At 45.7% G+C, this 18,193-nt stretch overlaps 1 protein-coding gene across 1 annotated transcript in view; it reads left to right on the forward strand.

Annotated features, from left to right (window-relative positions):
* LOC143987406 (myelin and lymphocyte protein-like) overlaps positions 1-17,243 on the forward strand; it is a 92,975-nt gene extending 75,732 nt beyond the window's left edge. Inside the window, exons 3-4 of the mRNA XM_077486093.1 lie at positions 5,025-5,144; positions 14,626-17,243. Of these exons, the coding sequence (XP_077342219.1) occupies positions 5,025-5,144; positions 14,626-14,703 (198 nt within the window). The 3' untranslated portion in view covers positions 14,704-17,243. The remainder of the gene's footprint in view (positions 1-5,024; positions 5,145-14,625) is intronic.
* Positions 17,244-18,193: the final 950 nt, after the last annotated feature.

Consider the following 18,193-nt stretch of genomic DNA (forward strand, 5'->3'; position numbering starts at 1 on the left):
TTTTTTTTTTTTTTACACTTTTCACAATACAGTACAGTAGTTAAGAATGCTTAAAATATTGATTTCTTGTGACTCCTCATTTAATGACCTGGTCGTTGGAACGCCAACTGGTCGTTAAGTGAGGAGTACCTGTATATTATTATTATTATTTTTCATTGTTCTCCCTTTTCTTATCTTTCAGGTGTTTGTGGATTAGAGTATTCACTTATTGTTTTGGACTTGATTCTCAATTGTTTATTATTTGAAATCATAGATTTTAATGGGAGTATCCTGTTACACATGTACTGTCTGTCTGTTTTAGTTTTTAACCACTTTACTACCCACTCATTGTCATATGACATCCGCAGATGGGATCTCCCATCCTGGGCAGGTGTCATGATGTCCTCGGCTTCCCAGCGGTATAGGGGACACACGCCGCATCACAGAGGAGCCGATGCACGTCCCCCGTGGCCGCAATGTCCACTGGGCACTCGCGATCGCTCGTGAGAGCAGGAACGCGGATCTGTGTGTAAACACACAGATCCACGTCCTGTCAAGGGAGAGGAGACAGCTCGTGTGTTCATACTAAGTATGAACACAGATGATATGGGCCAGGGTGGGCATAAAACAACTCATGCACATAGTGGGGGGAACTAGGCTATACACTTTTGATCAACTGAAAACGAAATACAATCTACCAAACTGGTATTTTTTTCGCTACCTCCAGTTGAGACACGCCTTCCTCACCCAGTTCGGTTCTGATGCTTTGGAGCTGGGTGTGTCTCCCCTGGAGAGAGTGCTGCGGACGGGGGACCTTTTGAAGCCCTTGTCCGCGGTCTACAAAGAGCTGTTCGTTGATAGACCCAGTGTGGTACAAAAATGTAGGGACACATGGAGCGCTTTGGTGCCGGACTTTGGGGGGGAGGACTGGGACGACATGTGGGCCTATCCTTTCCAGACTCTGGTGTCGGCCAGAGATAGACTTATTCAATATAAAATTCTATACAGGGTACACTACACACCTGCAAGGCTAGCTGGAATGTATGGCACGGGTGCGGCGGAGTGCTGGAGGTGTACGGAGGACCGAGCTGGTTTTGATCATATATTCTGGCAGTGCCCACAGATTAGGGACTTTTGGAGGGGAGTGACGGACACCATACAAACAGTCCTCTTGGTGCCGATTCCTCTTACGGTCGCGGTATGTTTGCTGGGGCTGGTGGAGGAGTTGGCTCCTAGAAGGGCACAAAGGACTATGATATCTCTGTCTTTGTTCTATGCGCGTAAAGCCATCCTGCTATATTGGAAAAAGCCTGAACCACCTACTGTGTCCTATTGGAAAAGCCTGATTAACAAAGCACTTCCACTATACAGGGCCACGTACCTTAGTAGGGGATGCTCCAAAAAATTTGAGAAAGTGTGGCAGGGCTGGCTGGACGCCAAAGATACTTTGAATTAGTTTGCTGAGTGGGGAGAGGACTCCTGGATAGCCAATGGGTGCACGGGGCAGGTTGATGCTATGAGACCTATGGGTCTTTCTGTTGTGCATGCGGAGTCAGGGTGCATCATTACTTTTTGGGGAGCCAGTTTTTCTCTGAGGGATATGGCTGATGTATATGTTCTGTGATTTGTATTTGACTGGGGGGCTGCACAGGGGTATGGGTGGGAGGGGGGGGGGGGGGGGGGGTTCTGGGTCATATGTTATATGTGTTGTTTGTGTTGAAAAACTGTTAATAAAAATACATTTACAAAAAGTATGAACACAGATCAGTCTCCTCCCCCTAGTCAGTCCCACCCCCCAATTAGAATCCCTAGGTAACACATTTTAACCCCTTCATCGCCCCTTAGTGTTAACTCCTTCACTGCCAGTAACATTTATACAGTAATCCGTGCATATTTATAGGGCTGATTGCTGTATAAATGTCAATAGTCCCAATAGTGTCAAAAATGTCCGATATGTCATGATAAAAATTGCAGATCACCGCCATTACTAGTAAAAAAAATAATAATAAAAATGCCATAAATCTATCCCCTATTTTGTAGGTGCTATAACTTTTGTGCAACCCAATCTATATGCGCTTATCGGCCTAAACGGAGCGCTGAAAGCTGAAAATTGGCCTGGGCAGGAAGGGGATGAAAATGGCCTGTATTGAAGTGGTTAAATTATTTTGTCCCTACCCTTGGGTAGGGGAGGCTCTATGTAGTTAGTCTCATACACACAATGGGACTATCTGGTGGACTTAGTCCGGCAGCCAACCCTGCGGACTTTGAAGCGGAGGTCCGCTGGACTTCATAACGAGCGGACCTGCCCACACACAACTGGACTTTTCCGGCGGACTAGGTGCGGCGGACAAACCGGCGGACTATGACAAGACTTTTGAAATGAACGGACTTGCCCACACACGGAGGAAAGTCAGTTAATTTTGAATGCGGCTCCAGGTAGACAGGACTAGCGAAGGAAGTCAATGTCGCCGCCTTCGCGGTGAGATTGACACCTCGCCGGCCACGTCACATGGTATGGACATAAAGGGGAAGCCCTATGACGAAAAAACGGCGTGGGGGTTCCCACCAAGGTCCATATCAGACCCTTATCCAAGCATGCAGCCCAGCCGGTCAGGAAAGGGGGTGGGGACGAGCGAGAGCCCCCCCCTCCTGAGCCGTACCAGGAGGAGCCCGGCTTTCTTCTTCGTCGCCGCCGCCGCCCCGGGGTCTTCTTCCGACTTTGGTGGTCTTGTCTCCCTCTTCTGTTCTTCTTGCCGGGCCTCCACTTTCTTCCCCCAGCTTTTTTATTAGCGGTGGCCCGGCCTCCTCTTTCCTCTTTCCTCTTTCCCCTTTCCCCTTTCCCCTTTCCCCTTCCCCAAAGCACCCCCATGTTGAGGGCACGTGGCCCGGTACGGTTCAGGAGGGGGGGCGCTGGCTCTTTCCCACCCCCTTTCTTGACCGGCCGGGCTGCGTGCTTGGATAAGGGTCCGATATGGATTTTGGGGGGGACCCCCACGCCGTTTTTTCGGCGTAGGGTTCCCCCTTTAAGGTCATACCAGGTGACGGGGCTAGCGAGGTGTCAATCTCGCCCATGGAGGCGGCGACATTCACTTCCCTCGCTAGTCCTGTCAACCTGGAGCCGCGTTCAAAATGAATCGACTTTTCTCCGTGTGAGCAAGTCCGTTCATTTCAAAAGTCCAGCGGACAATTTTGAGTCAAAACTTCTTTCTAAGTCCGCTGGACTTTTGGGGAAAGAAGTCCGCCGGAGCCCACACATGGGCGAATTGTCCGCTGGATAGTCTGATCGTGTGTACGCGGCATCACCCTTCAAGTTTTTAGCCTCCCATTCACCACATGTAATGTATTCTGTTGGAGGTAGACATGCTACATGAATTTTTAACCTATCTGATGTTTATTTTTTTTAATGAGCTGCACAAGTTTATTGAAGTAAAAAGTGTTCTACGATCTGCAAGATGTCTTTTGGATGAAATCCCTGTCTGCTAAATCTATTGAGAATGTCAATTACAGGCTTCTTGCCACAACTGGATCAGTTATGCAGCGTACACATGGTCGGACTATCCGGCGGACCAGAGTCCGCCAGACAATCCGCCCGTGTGTGGGCTCCGGCTCAGAATCCGCCCGTCTGTGTGCTAGTTCGCAGGACTTTTGAAATGAACGGACTTGCCCACGCACGGAAAAAAGGCTGTTCATTTTGAACGTGGCTCCAGGTAGAGGGAACTAGTGAAGGAAGTCAATGTCGCCGCCTCCATCAGCGAGATTGACATTACCTGCTGATCCTTTATTGCTTTAGGGCTGGTTCACACTGGTGAGATTTGTGATGCGACTTAAGTAATACAGAGTCGCATCACAAGGAAAATCACATTATTTTTAATGGTGTCCATTCACATGTGACTATGTGGTGCAATTTTGAAAAAGCTTCTTGTGCTACTTTGGTGCAATTGGGCTCCATGGAATATGCTAGCCACATCTGAAGTCTCATCAAGGTCGCAACACATGATTGCACTGAAAGTCTCATCAGAATCGAGTCACCGTAGTGTGAACTGAGCCATAATGAGTCAATATGCCCTACCTGGGGTCTCACCTGCTGGACTAAAGAGAACAACCTTATATTATAAGAGATGCATAGGTATTCTGTAGTTCAGAGGAGAACTGAGCATGGCAGGATCAATATAGGCATGTGTTGCAGAAATTTTTCTTTTTTTTTTCTTTTGTCTAGGCCTACTCTTTAGGTTTAAACTGGCTATCTTGATCACTATAGAGTATTTATTTATATATTTTACAGTACATTTTATTTACTATTTTTACTGCTATATTTGAAACTAACTGGAAAATGTGTGACAATTTAAAACTTTTGAATGAACATCCTCAGTCCTAATTGGCCAATCAAGGAACAAGTAGCCTTTGATGTATATCCTCCTAAGCCTTCCTACATATATTTTGCGGCAAAAGAATGCATTCTGCGCAGTTGGTGATTCGTTCCACTTGTTCTACCTCACCAAATTAAGTACTACAAATGTGATCTCTAGAACTGATCCTGTTGTGGCAAGATAGCTATAACTTAATCTCAGTAGAATTAGCAGACAGTGACTCCATCCAAATGACCTCCTGCAGATTGTAGAAAGCTTTAATCCACAAACTTGTGCAGATCATAATTGATTAAATGAATGGGTAAAAAAAATAATCAGTATGTCTAACTCCAGCAGGATACAGTACATGTGATGAATGGAGGTTAAAGCATGAAGAAGGGTGAGACTAACAAAATTGGGTATCCCCTAGTTACAGAGTGAGGTAGGAACAAATTATTTAAAGGTTAACAAACAACAATGCATGTGTTAGGTGATACCACTCATTATTTAATATTTAGTGTAAGTAAAGAGTATACAAAAATTTTAATATACAGTGTGTGTGTGTATGTGCGTATATGTCTATGTATATGTGTATATATATATATATATATATATATATAACACTTTTTAGTATAAAACTTGGTGTTTAATTGCATTCATATAATTTTTTTTTTGTTTTGTTTTTTTTTGTTTTTTTAGGATGCCTTTTATCACTTTATTGCTGCCATATTCTACCTAAGTGCTTCAGTACTACAGGCATATGCAACGATCGCTTCAAAGGTCCTTGGTCAAATCTATCAAGAGAACATCGCTGCAGTGGTAACTGTCATATCTATCTTGTAATCTCTAAGGACTAGTTTATACCATATCAGCTGACCTCATGGGCGTCCACAAAACATTTTCCAGGGGGGGGGGCATCATTTTTAAGGCCACTCATGCTCCGCCCCTTTTTGACAATCTCATGAAAATCTTTCCACTGGAAATACATATGTGTTATATAACAGATAACTCATCTTCACTTTGTATTGGAAGTTACTCTGGTGGCTGTGTTCCATGCCCATATAGCCTAGAGAATGTACATCTTTTTACATTGCAATACATCTGTTGTGGCCATATTTTGATCTCATAATACTGTCACTGTATAGGCTGTTTTCATCAAGATAAAAATATGGCAAAAACAGATTTATTGCAATGTAAAAAGATGTACATTCTCTAGGCTATATGGGCATGGTACCCAGCCACCTTGCGGACGCCCATGCTTTCAAAAACCAGCCCTGGAAAAAATGTCATACCGGCCTCACAGCATTATTATACCCACCCAACCGCATAACATCATTATTTTCTTGTTCATGAAAGGGAAAACCATACATTTGAAAGCATATTTGATGAAGAGCGTATTATATATAGATATGAAATCACATAGGGCTTATAAAAAAAATCTATCTATCTATCTAAATATATTTGCAAATTCCAGTTAATAGTAGTAAGTGATCAATCAAGGGGGACCTCAGAACGTGGGGGGTGACCACCTTCTGCAGAAAGAATACTCTAAGGTAAGGGGGGTGGGTTACTAATATAAGGTGGAAACCCTTTTATATCAGTGCCCCTTACATTATCGTATTCACCCCCCCTTACATCAGTGACCCCCCCCCCCAGACTGGCCTGGCGGTGCTTTCACTGACCTCCTCTCAGGTGCACTGTGCAGGGCTCAGTCAGTCGGCTCCAGCTTGGTGGCTCTGGTTTTATCCTATAGTCTCCTGTCTACAGTCCACACAAGTCTGACTCCTCTCCAGACTCCCTCAGAGACTGCCAGACATGCTACAGGAGGTGGTCAGAGACTGCAGACTTGATGCAAGAGCTCAATGCAGCCTCACCAGTGCCCACCAAATGCAGCCTCACTGTGCCCACCAAAGAACAGGGGGGAGAGCACGGGGGAGCACTGTGGGGGGGGGGGGGGGGGGGTGGAGAGCACTGGGGGGAGTGGAGAGCACAGGGGGGGAAGAGCAGGGGGGGAGAGCACTGGGGGGGGAGAACAGGGGGGAGAGCACTGGGGAGGAGAACGGGAGGACAGCACGGAGGGGAGAGGACTGGGGGGAGTGGAGAGCACTGTGGGGGGGGGGGTGGAGAGCACCGTGGGAGGGGAGCACTGGGGGGGGGGGGACAGGGGGGGAGAGCACTGGGGGGGAACGGGGGAGAGCACTGGGATGGTGGCTAGAGAAGGATGGGGAGAGCTGGAGAGCAGGGGGGGCAGCAAGAACAGGGGAGGAGAAAACTGTGGGGGGGAAGGAGAGTGTGGTGGTGGAGGAGAGCATGGGGGGGGCAGGAGAGTGTGGTGCGGTGAAGAGCACTGGGGGAGCAGAAAAACAGGGGTGGAGAGCACGAGGGGCTGGAGAGTACTGGGGGGTACAAAGAGCAGGGGGGAGTGGAGAGAACCAGTGGGGGCCAGGAAGAACAGGGGTGGAAAGCACTGGGGACTGGAGAGCACTATGGGGGGTGGAGAGCACTGGTAGGGTTGGAGAGCACATGGGTGGGGGCAGAATGCAGGGGGAGTGGAGAGTACAGGTGTGGGGAGTGGAGAATGCTGGGGGGAGCCAAAAAGAACAGGGGTGGAGAGCACTGGGGGGGGGGGCTGGAGAGCACCAGGGGGGCAGAAAGAACAGGGGTGGGGAGAATGGGGGGCTGGAGAGCACTGGGGTGGGGGCTGGAGAGTGATGGGGAGAGCTGAAGAGCACGGGGGGGGGAAGCACTGGGGGGAGTGGAAAGAACTGGGGGAGAAAGAACAGGGGGGAGAGCACTGGAAGGAGTGGGGAGCACTAGGGGGGGGAAAAGAACAGGAGGGAGGGCACTGGAGAGGAGAACGGGGGGAGAGCACGGAGGGGAGAGTACTGGGGGGAGCAGAGAGCACTGGGGGGGGCGGGGGGAGCACTGGGATGGTGGCTAGAGAAGGATGGGGAGAGCTGGAGAGCAGGGGGGGCAGCAAGAACAGGGGAGGAGAAAACTGTGAGGGGGACAGGAGAGTGTAGTGGTGGAGGAGAGGGGGGGGCAGGGAGCACAAGGTGAACTGGGGACAGTAAAATAAGTTGGATAGGAGAATCTGCAGGAGGCACCCCTGCAGCCCCCCCCTCGATCCTCCTATCCAGGCACTGTGGCACACAGGGCGGACTGTACCTGCAGCATCTCCTTCTCTTGATCACCGCGCTGGATGGCTCTGTGTTCGGCAGCCGCTCTGTAACACGGCCCCGCCCCCCAGACCGGCTCGTGTGATAGGGGGGAACGTTGATTCTCTTTACTATCACAGGAGCTGGTCTGAGGGGGGCGGGACTGTGTTACAGAGCAGCCGCCGAACACGGAGCCATCCAGCACTCTGATCCATAGGAGAGGGCGGAGGATGCAGCTGCAAGCGGACAAAAAAATGAAAAAAAAGTGAAAAAAATGCAGCATGGCAGCGGCTACGGCAGACACCTTGGGGATTCCGGGGGGGCACTTGACCCCCCTTGCCCCCCCTTGCCCCCTGCTGCGGACGCCCATGGCTGAGCTGCTTTTCAGCACAACACAAGAGCATATAGAAAATAATTTGTTTTCTACATGCCCTGTTTCCACCAAATGCAGACATACTGACCATGACCACTGGTATGGACTACTGAAGACCTGACAGATTTTAGCATGATACAACACAACCTACCTCACTGCATGTCACCACACCAGGTGCATTGCGGCAAGCTAAAAGATCTGACAGTGTAGAAGTGACCCCGTACATTGGTGGTCAGTGAAAAATTTGTTCTCTAGCACTGGCGGGGTCAGTATAGGTAGGAAATCAATTCACCCCTGATCATTGCTCAAAGGAACCTCTAGCAACCTCAGGGGCAACCCTAGTTGAGAGAGGCTGCTGTATACAGTGAGGTATGATGCCAAACCTACTAAAAAATACATTTAAGGGTTTAAATACACTTTTTATATTCAGGCTAAAAAAAAAAAAACATTTAGCGCTAATGATGTATAAGTATTGTGCATATACAAGTGACGAAAACAAAAAACGGAAAATTGTATACTCACCTTCCGTAATTTTCCTTTCCTGACGCATCTTCATGGCAGCACACACTGGGTTGTGACTCCGCCCCCACAACCTGACAGGATTGGATTAGCTATAAATTTGAAGGGGAGACTCCCCGCTGCATTCTCTGTATATATCATCACAAAGAGTCAGGGAGGGAATCGTGTGCTGCCATGAAGATGCGTCAGGAAAGGAAAATTACGGAAGGTGAGTATACAATTTTCCGTTTTCCTGACGCCTTCATGGCAGCACACACTGGGAAATAACTCGCCAGTCGGGTGGGTGCAAGTAAAAAATAAACTTTAATTCCTTATAACGCAGAAGAATTTGCTCTAATGATGGATCTGCCGAAGTCAGTCATGGACAAGTAAGCTGAATCCACTTTGTAATGGGAAATAAAGGTATGCCTGGAGGACCTTGTAGAATGAGCCCTGATGCCTTCTGGAATTTTCAGCTGCTGGGAGGAATATGCTTTCTTAATGATCCTAACCAGCCAGGATGTAATGGTGCGTGAAGAGGCTGCTTGACCCCGCTTGGAGCCGTGAGGGATGACCAAGAGAGAATCCGTCTTTCTGAACGAGGTAGTAGCGGATAGATAATTTATGATGGTTGACCTCACATCCAGTGGGTGTGGATCCCCCTGATCGTTACGGAAGGATGGGAGAATGATATCCTGGTTGTAGTGGAATGGAGTAGCTACTTTGGGTATAAACTGCTCCGAGGGTCTTAGAACCACTTTGTCAGGAGGCTCAGAGATCATTAATGCTTGTATTTCTGATACCCTTCTTGCTGACGTAATAGCAATCAGGAAAGTCAGTTTTAAGGTCAGGTTCCACAGAGAGATTTTTTAGAAGGAATAAATGGAGATGAAGACAGGGTATGAAGAACTACTGATAAATCCCATGACGGAAAGAACGGCTTCCTGGGAGGTTTGATTTTCAGATAGGCTCTTAAAAACTGGACAACTAAAGGATGAAAGGCCCACTTTGTGTCTGTTTTAGCTGATAGGGCAAACACCTGGACCTTAAGGGTACTTAGACTCAGGCCCTTGTTGACCCCTGACTGGAGGAAATCCAGAATGTGAGCAGGCTCTGGGGAAACGCTATTCCATCCTTTCAGTTGAGCCATGGAGCAGAATCTTTCCCAAATTCTAGAATAAATAGAATTGGTCGTGAATTTTCTAACTTGCATTAGAGTCGCTATGACCTCTTGAAAACATCCCTGGGCTCTCGGCCTAGCCCTTTCAATCTCCAGGCCATCAGGTGCAGCTTCTCCGGAGCTGGGTGCAGGAACTGACCTTGGGACAAAAGATCCGGAGATATCCGAAGGGGAATAGGAGGTTGAAGGCTGAGTTGGAGAAGTGTCGTGAACCATGGCCTCCTTGGCCACAGTGGTATAACTGCGATTACCGTCGCTGAGGATCTCCGGAGTCTGGAAAGAAACCTTGCGATCAATGGAACTGGAGGAAAAATGTATCCCAGCCTGAAATTCCATGGGTGACTCAGACAGTCCACCCCTTCTGCTGATGGGAATGATCCTCTTGACAGGAATCTGAGGCATTTGGTATTCGCTGGAGTAGCTGCAAGGTCTATCTCTGGCATTCCCCAAAGTTCTGTCAAAAGAGTGAAGGTTCGAGGGTTCAGGGACCACTCGTTGTTGGAAAAAGTCTCTCGACTCAGGTAGTCGGCTAGCATGTTTTGCACTGCTGGAACATAAACTGCTTTTAGGCTTGAAAGATGTATCTGAGCCCAATCTAAAATGGGCCGAACTTTCTCCATAAGAGTGACACTCCTGGTACCTCCCTGCCTCTGAATATAGGTCACTGCCACTTTGTTGTCCATGCGGATAACTACACTTTTGCCTCTTAGAAGTGGTGCAAAGGCTCGCAAGGCTTGGAAAGCTGCTCTGAGCTCCAAGATGTTGGAGACTAAGCCCAAGGTCTGAAAAAGCCACTGCCCCTGGGCTGCTAGGTCTTGAAAATGGGCTCCCCAACCGGTCTGGCAGGCGTCCGAAGTTACTACTTCTGGATCTGGAGTGACTATCGGCCTGTATCCCATGAGGTTGCTGCGGTGTGTCCACCACCATATTGATTGCTTCACTGTATTGGAGACCAAGATGGTTTGACGCATCGATACTCCATCCCACTGCCTGAGAAACGAGATCTGGAGAGGTCTCATGTGCCACTGGGACCACTGAATCATAGGTATTGTTGCTGACATGGTCCCCAGTATACTCAGGCAGTCTCTGGCTGGCAACTGGTCTGTTGACAATAGCCTTTGCATTTTCCGTACTAAAGGTCTGACCTTCTCCTGTGGAAGCTGTACTCTGTTTAATTTGGTATCTAGGTCTGCCCCCAGAAAGACCATCCTCTGTGTAGGTTGTAGACTGCTCTTCTTCCAGTTGACTAACCACCCAAATTTCTGGAGGGTCGCAAGAAGAATCTCCCGGTGGAGAATCAGAGATTCTTGATCCTCGGCTAACAGCAGGATGTCGTCCAGATAGTGGTGGACTCGTAATCCTCTTTCCCTGAGGAAAGCTATTAGTGGCAGCAGAACTTTGGTAAACGTCCTGGGAGCCGAGGCGATGCCGAATGGAAGACACTGAAATTGGAAGTGGTGTTGATCTATGGCGAAGCGCAGGAATTTTGGAAAAAACGGGTGAACTGGCACGTGAAGATAAGCGTCTGACAAATCTATAGAAAGCATCCAGTCGTTTAGGTTTATTGCTAGGAGAATAGACTGTAAACTCTCCATTTTGAAGGACTCTACTTGGATGCCTCTGTTGAGTCTCTTGAGGTCCAGTACGGGTCGCAAGTCGCCCGTTTTCTTCTTCACTAAAAAAAGAGGGGAATAGAACCCTCTCCCTTTTTGGTGTGATGGTACTTCTAAGATTGCACCCTTTTGTCTCAGTTCCGTTATATATCTCACTAACGGGCTCCTCTTGGATAATGAAGACGGAAGCCTGGTTGCACCGAAGTAGCTTGGTGGAAGACCGTTCTTGAACTTCCACTTGTGCCCAAATTTTATTGTGGAAAGTGTCCATGAGTCTTCTATGTGCCTTGCCCAAGTTTTGGAAAAGCTTCTTAGCCTGGCGCCCACCTGGGCCGGGTGGGCAGGCGGATCTTCAAAACGATTTCGGCTGATCCCCAGCCGGATTGGCCTTGGATTTTTGTAATTTGAGAAAGGAGGGTTTTGTGCTCCTCCAGTCTCTTCTAAATTCTCTACCAGGACGGTAGGATCTAGATTCACTGTATTTGTCTGGTAAATTGCGTTTGAAGGCTGGACCTCTCTGTGTCCTAGGTCTTCTGTCAGAGGGGATCAAACCTGACTTCCCTCCGGAAACTTTGGAGATGGCTGAATCTAGTTTGGCACCGAACAGGTTAGAACCATTGTATGGAATCCGGCACCAATTAGTTTTTGAGGCTGCGTCAGCTACCCATGGCTTGAGCCATAGAGCTCTTCTTGCTGTCACCGAGGCCAGCATTGATCTTGCAGAAGATCTAATAACATCTACCGAGGCCTCCGCCACGAAATTCCCTGCGAGTCTGATCTCCTGCAGGGAAGATATTATTTTCTCCATCTCGACACCGTCTCTGAGGTCCTTCTCCACTCCGGATGCCCATCCTGAGATGGCCCTGGCCACTGCCGCCGTAGTAATTGCTGGTCTACAGGCTCCTCCAGCCATGGAATAAGCTTTTTTTAACTCCAGATCCATTTTTCGATCTAAAACATCCCGGAAAGAGACCGCATCCTCGATCGGTAAAGTTACGTGACGGGCCAGGCGCATCAATGAAGAGTCAACAACGGGGGCGTTCATTAGGGGTTTCACTTTCGCTTCTTTTAAGGGATACATTTTCGCCAGTCTATTAGAGAGGCTAGCTCTCTTATCTGATCTTTCCCATTCGTCCTTGATGAGGTCCTCAAGTTACTCAATAAAAGGGAAGGTTTCTGGATCTCTTTTCAAATTCGGAAAATATTTCCGTACCTTCGGAGGATTAGCCGCGTCCTCCTGCCAGCCAATAGCCTCCTTAACGGATTTTGCAAAGGGCTCCACCAGGGAAAAGTCAAAGCCGGCTGACATATCCTGACATTCATCCTCCGAGGAGGATTCTGATACTTGGGTGATACGAGGTTCCGCAGAAGATGTGCTAGGAACTGCATAAGCTTCTTTTTCTCTAGTGGCCTCACTGAAGCATGAACGACAAGCAAGCTTGTCTGGCAAAGCCGGGGCACCACATACCCAGCAGGCATTGGGCGCAGGACGAACATGGCGATGCGAGGGAGGAGATTTTCTACGTTTTGACTGGCTGCGGTGTGAGTGGCTATGCCGTGAATGGCTATGCCTTTGGTGGTGTGATGGGGATCTTGAGCGGCTTCGACGAGATTTCCTGCTTGAGGTATGGCTGGATCTTCTCCCCTGTCTAGAACTTGCACTAAGCATCTGGCACTCTTTTGATCTCCCCTTCAATACGTACCTAACCGGTGAAGCCTCTTGCCTAACTTGCTGATGGTGGTCCGCGTGGGCAGTGGACTCCATAAGGAAAGGGTACAGGATAGTCTAAAACGGGAGAAGGAAGCGCATAAGCAGGAAGGGACTATAATGAATCATGCCGACACATTTTATTTTATTTTTTAAAACAATTAACTGCACAGAAAAAATAAAACATAAATATTTAAATAATATTTAACATTAAATATAACAGAAAAAACAAGTAAAAAGAATAAAAAGAAACCCCACAGGGACTTACCTTTAGCAGATCTCAGAAACTAGGAATGCAGAGCAGTTTTTTTCCCAATTGTAGCCAGCAATACATCATGTATTGATATTTACACAGGAGCACTGTGTTTTTAAAATTGGCGCCATACCGCCGCTGAGTGACGCTCCGCGCATGCGCGGAAGTGATACGAACACCCCCGCGCCATCTTGGAAGAGGGAAACAGCAAGGAAAGCCTAGGAATAAAAATCCCAAGACCGGGCATGCGCACTGTGGCGGAACGAATGGCGCACGAGAGGGATAACGGGTGCCAGCAAGACCTGCTCCCTCCGCTGGAGGAAAGGAAGGTACTTAAAAAATCTCTTTTTTTTTTTAAAGTTAAAAAAAACCTGGGCTCTAATCGGTGTAACAGAAGAAATAAACAAGAGAAAAAAAGGAGATCCACTGCAAGGAAAGCTTCTTTAAAGCTTTATAAAATGCCCCTTGAGACCACCAGAGCGGGGGACTCCCTCCATAGAAGCTCCTTTAGAGACTGTACAGGAGGGACTTCCAAACAGGAGAGGCTAGAACCTGCTGGGGCGAATGCGGTAGAGGCTGTTTTTCATCTGTAACAAGGAACCACGTCCGACCAACCTGTCAGGTGAGGATAAAAAAGAGAATGCAGCGGGGAGTCTCCCCTTCAAATTTATAGCTAATCCAATCCTGTCAGGTTGTGGGGGCGGAGTCACAACCCAGTGTGTGCTGCCATGAAGGCGTCAGGAAAAACATTTTTAAATGCACTTTTCCTTTAAATGTCCAAAGTGCAACATATTGCAAGCATACTGTCCCCTTTTAAGAGACATGTTCTCAGTTGAGTGCATGTGAATATCCCAATCACATAAAAAAAAATGGGAAATCTAAAATATAATTCAGTATATAATAAAATAAAAAAATATACTCCATCTAAACATTTCAAGACAGGAAATATAAAAAATGACAAATGTTACAATGATGCCTTTATAAATTCCACACCACCTCTGACAAACTATTGCCAGAAGGTGTTGACCCAACAAACAAACGAGTAGATCACACAACACTCAGGTCTGGCATGGTATCCTCCAGCAACCAATAATGTCAGCAGATCTCAAGCATATACTGTATATAATCACCCAGGTATTACCATTGGCAGCAGATCTCAGAATTGTCATACAAGAAGTAAAGTGCTCCCATCTATATAAATGGTAATAACTCACATAACGTCAGCTAAAAACATTGCACACCCCCAAAAACATGGAGTCCCACTCTTAGAACTTCCAAACATGGTCAACACATTGCTATTTTCTATGTGTTTCTTCGTAAACTAACATAGTTAGGGCTAATGTGTGAATAGTGTGCACATGGAAAAATCTGAATTCCTGACTTGGGTTTAAACCTAGACTATAAAACAACCAGTTATTGTGCGCAAGAGAAAACTTACCTCTTAGGACAGTTTGCATACATCTACCCTATTGTGTTATATATCATCTATTAACTAATATATATTTTTTGTTCTGCAGGTATTTGCCTATATTGCAACATTACTCTATGTGGTCCATGCAGTGGCATCTCTGTTCAGATGGAAAAGATCTCCTTAAAAAAAAAAGTCCTAAAAATATCAAATGCAGATGTGTCTTCTGTGTTGCTTTTTAGATGTGTAGGTTTGCTGAACATACAGACAATTGCATCTAGGTCCGTTTTTAACAATGGCTTAGTGACGAACTACATTTATTTTTTACATTGATCGTTCTAAAATATCAAGTACCGTATACCATGGCTGTGTGTGTTGTGTTTTTGTGTGTTTTTTTTTTTTTTTCATTGTTGTCAAGCATTTTTTTTTTCTTTTTTGTCCTGTGCATGCTTCCTATCCTCCCCCCTGATGCACCTCACCACTACCAATGTAAAGCGAGGAGTGTTTTTAGTTCTGGTAACATGATCACATTGTACATACCATACTACAATTCACATACAATTTGAATGTCAGCACAAAGGTGTATAGTCCATCTCGGGAGTGTGCAGGAGAGGGGGGCTATATTCACATACACAATGAGGCATGGAGAATGAATGTAGCCACCCTAGAAAAGGAAATCTGAGGATGGCAGAATAAAGCTTGCATTTGAGAGATGAAACCAAGAAAGAAAGAGATGGTACATTCAAATTATAATAAAACATGTTGCTTTTATTTGATAAAAAATTTGAGTTTTGTAATTTTAATTAGATCAGAAAAAAAATAAGTTAAAATGTCTATTTTATCTGCATATAGCTGTCCATAGTAAGGCACTGAGAGCAATAAATTCTGAGAAATCTGTCCGCTAAGGGCAACTGGAAATTAAAAAGTGCAAGTGCTATTACCATTATTCCAGTACAAAAAGCAACACTATAATCATGCCAAGCATCTGATAACGTCCCTTTAACTACTTGAAATAGATTTTGCTATGGCTGCTTAGTATCATGAGGCCTCTTAAAAGGGCATGGATAGGGTATTAACAGTGAATATATAGTCTGAATTATTACTGTAGTTTTTACCTTACAGCAATGTTTGGTGTGACTTTCATGGTTTTAAATCAAGAGATTTGTAGATTACCAATACAGGGAGCTTTTTTTTTTTTTCCTCATCCTTATCCAACCCTTCTACATACTTGATGTGATTGTAGCCGTATTAGTGCAATTGTGACAGCCTCTACAGTAGCTGCTCTTTCTGAATGGCCCGTGGGGGAAGGAGGAGGGGGGATGAACTTCTAAGTGATCTTGCTGCGGCAAGATCTCTGTGAGGTGGGGACGGGCACCTGTCAAAAACAGGTATCTGCTCCTCCTTCCACACCACCCCTCCCCCCCAAAGGTGCCAAATGTGGCACTGGAGGGGGGGGGGGGGGAGGAGGCAGATATGTGGCGCTTCCACTTTTGGGTGGAATTCCACTTTAACTAACTGTAGTTCCTCTCTAACAAGTTGAAATATATCAGTCATGTTGTGAGTGCATCTTGGCTGAGTCAGCTGAGGAATTGATTTGCTTTCTAAGAAGGTAAAGCATCGACATTATGGGGTTGATTTACTAAAGGAAAAAAAAAATGCATTTGCGCCAGAGCTTGGTAAATGAGCAGAAGCTCTGCTGACTTCCGCCATCCAAACATGCAAGCAGAAATGCTATTTTTTTTATTTTTTATTTTCCTTGCACGTGATTGAGTACTCTTTGCAAAGTGAGGACTTACCTCATTTACTAAGCTCTGGAGCAACTGCAGAGTGCACAGTCTATTTACCTTTAGTAAATCAATCCTTGTGTATCACAGAAAAGCATTTTAATGCCTCTCAGAAAACTTTTTCCGTTTTTTTTTTTTTTAGATGTTCCTGCTTTAGTCATGTTTAAGCATTTGGTCACATTTACACGGTTTAGCCTCATTTAGAGTGTCTAATCAGACCCAGGATGCTCAGAATTCTATTTTTTTTTTTTCTAAGAGCAGCTAAACTGGACGCGCCTAAACGCAAATAAATTCTCAATGTAAATGGCGCCATTGTAAAATCATTACATTCATTTGTAGGTCATTTATAGGGAATTTGTAAATGTCTTATAAATGCATATAACTTCAGGTTTAACGGTGCCAGTGTAAACGAGGCTTTCGAGTCTGATAAATGCAATGGATCTCCTTTTTGAAGCAAAATATACTGGATGGAAGGGCTCAGGTGGGTGGAGTAGCATGCATGTCAATCAGGTTTTACATTTAAATACATACAGTATTTTACCTAAAAAATTTATTAAAATAGGAAATTTTACTTTAAATGTTGGCAGAAGCTTACTCCACTGCTACCTCTTTATTCGATTATATAGTAGAAACATGAATGGGTTTACAACTAGGAGGAATGTAAATAATAGTTTTTCCTTTTTTATCATTTTTTTTTTTTTGTTTGTTTTTAAACGTGTAAATATGCTTGAAAAAGAGAGAAAATATATTCAATACTACTTTTTGTGTGTTTTTCATATTTTTTTATGCTTTTTGTACTTGTCCGGTGAAAGGGATTATTATGTAATTTTGCCAGTAAGAAATAGAATATTTGCATGTTCTCAAGAAACCTTGCCATGTTTTTGCTGTACTTTCTTGAATTTGGAAAAGTAATAAAGTATTAAACAACTGATGAAAGCTGAAACATCTTTTGTTGCTATTGGTTACATTACTCTAAATGGTCAGACCTTTTACTAGATTTGTTATATTCATTCTTTTCAAACATGTATTTACTTGTGTATAACATACTTAATTTGTATATGTGTTCATGCTAATCCTGTAACTTGTAATATTAATAGTCCACCACTTAATATATTCAAAATCATTCCAATGTGTTTAATCTGCAAATAAAACCCATACTATACAGTTTGATGTTCATCGTGATTTAATAGGATCATTGGTTCACCTATAGATGGTCTAAAACCAATTGCTTGAAGGGGTTGTAAAGGTAAATGTTTTTTCACCTTAATGCATTCTATGCATTAAGATGAAAAAACATCTGACAGTGCCTGTGCCCCCAGTCCCCCCGTTTTACTTACCTCACCCCTCAAAAGTTCAGCCTGGCCGCTGATTGACTGGAGTGGATGGATGGAAAGCAGCGCAGCCATTGGCTTGCGCTGCTGTCAATTACATCCACTGACGCGGAGTGCCGGGGGGCGGGGTCGTGTGATACAGCGAGCGGCTATAGCCGCCGGCTGTATAACGGGAGCGCGCCCGCAGATGCTTCTCACCATGCGAGGGAGCTCGCATGAACGTGAGAAGCATCTGTGGGAGGAAGCAGAGACAGCCGCCGAGGGACCCCAGAAGAGCAGGTTTGGGGCCACTCTGTGCAAAACGAGCTGCACAGTGGAGGCAAGTATAATATGTTTGTTATTTTAAATAAATAAAAAATTCACTTTACAATCCCTTTAAAGAGGAGTTACACCCCCCCCCCCCCCCCACGAAAAAATTAAGTCAGCAGCTACAAATACTGTAGCTGCTGACTTTTAATTTTAGGACAATTACCTGTCCAGGGTTCCCGCCATGTCGGCACCCTAGCCAATTTTCGGATCGGCTCTTGGGTGCTGCCACCGCCTTTCGGCTTCATGGCAGGTT

Source organism: Lithobates pipiens, unplaced genomic scaffold, assembly GCF_037356315.1.
Source record: "Lithobates pipiens isolate NorthernLeopardFrog02 unplaced genomic scaffold, aLitPip1_a1.2 Scaffold_18, whole genome shotgun sequence".
In the NCBI taxonomy this organism is placed as follows: Eukaryota; Metazoa; Chordata; class Amphibia; order Anura; family Ranidae; genus Lithobates; species Lithobates pipiens.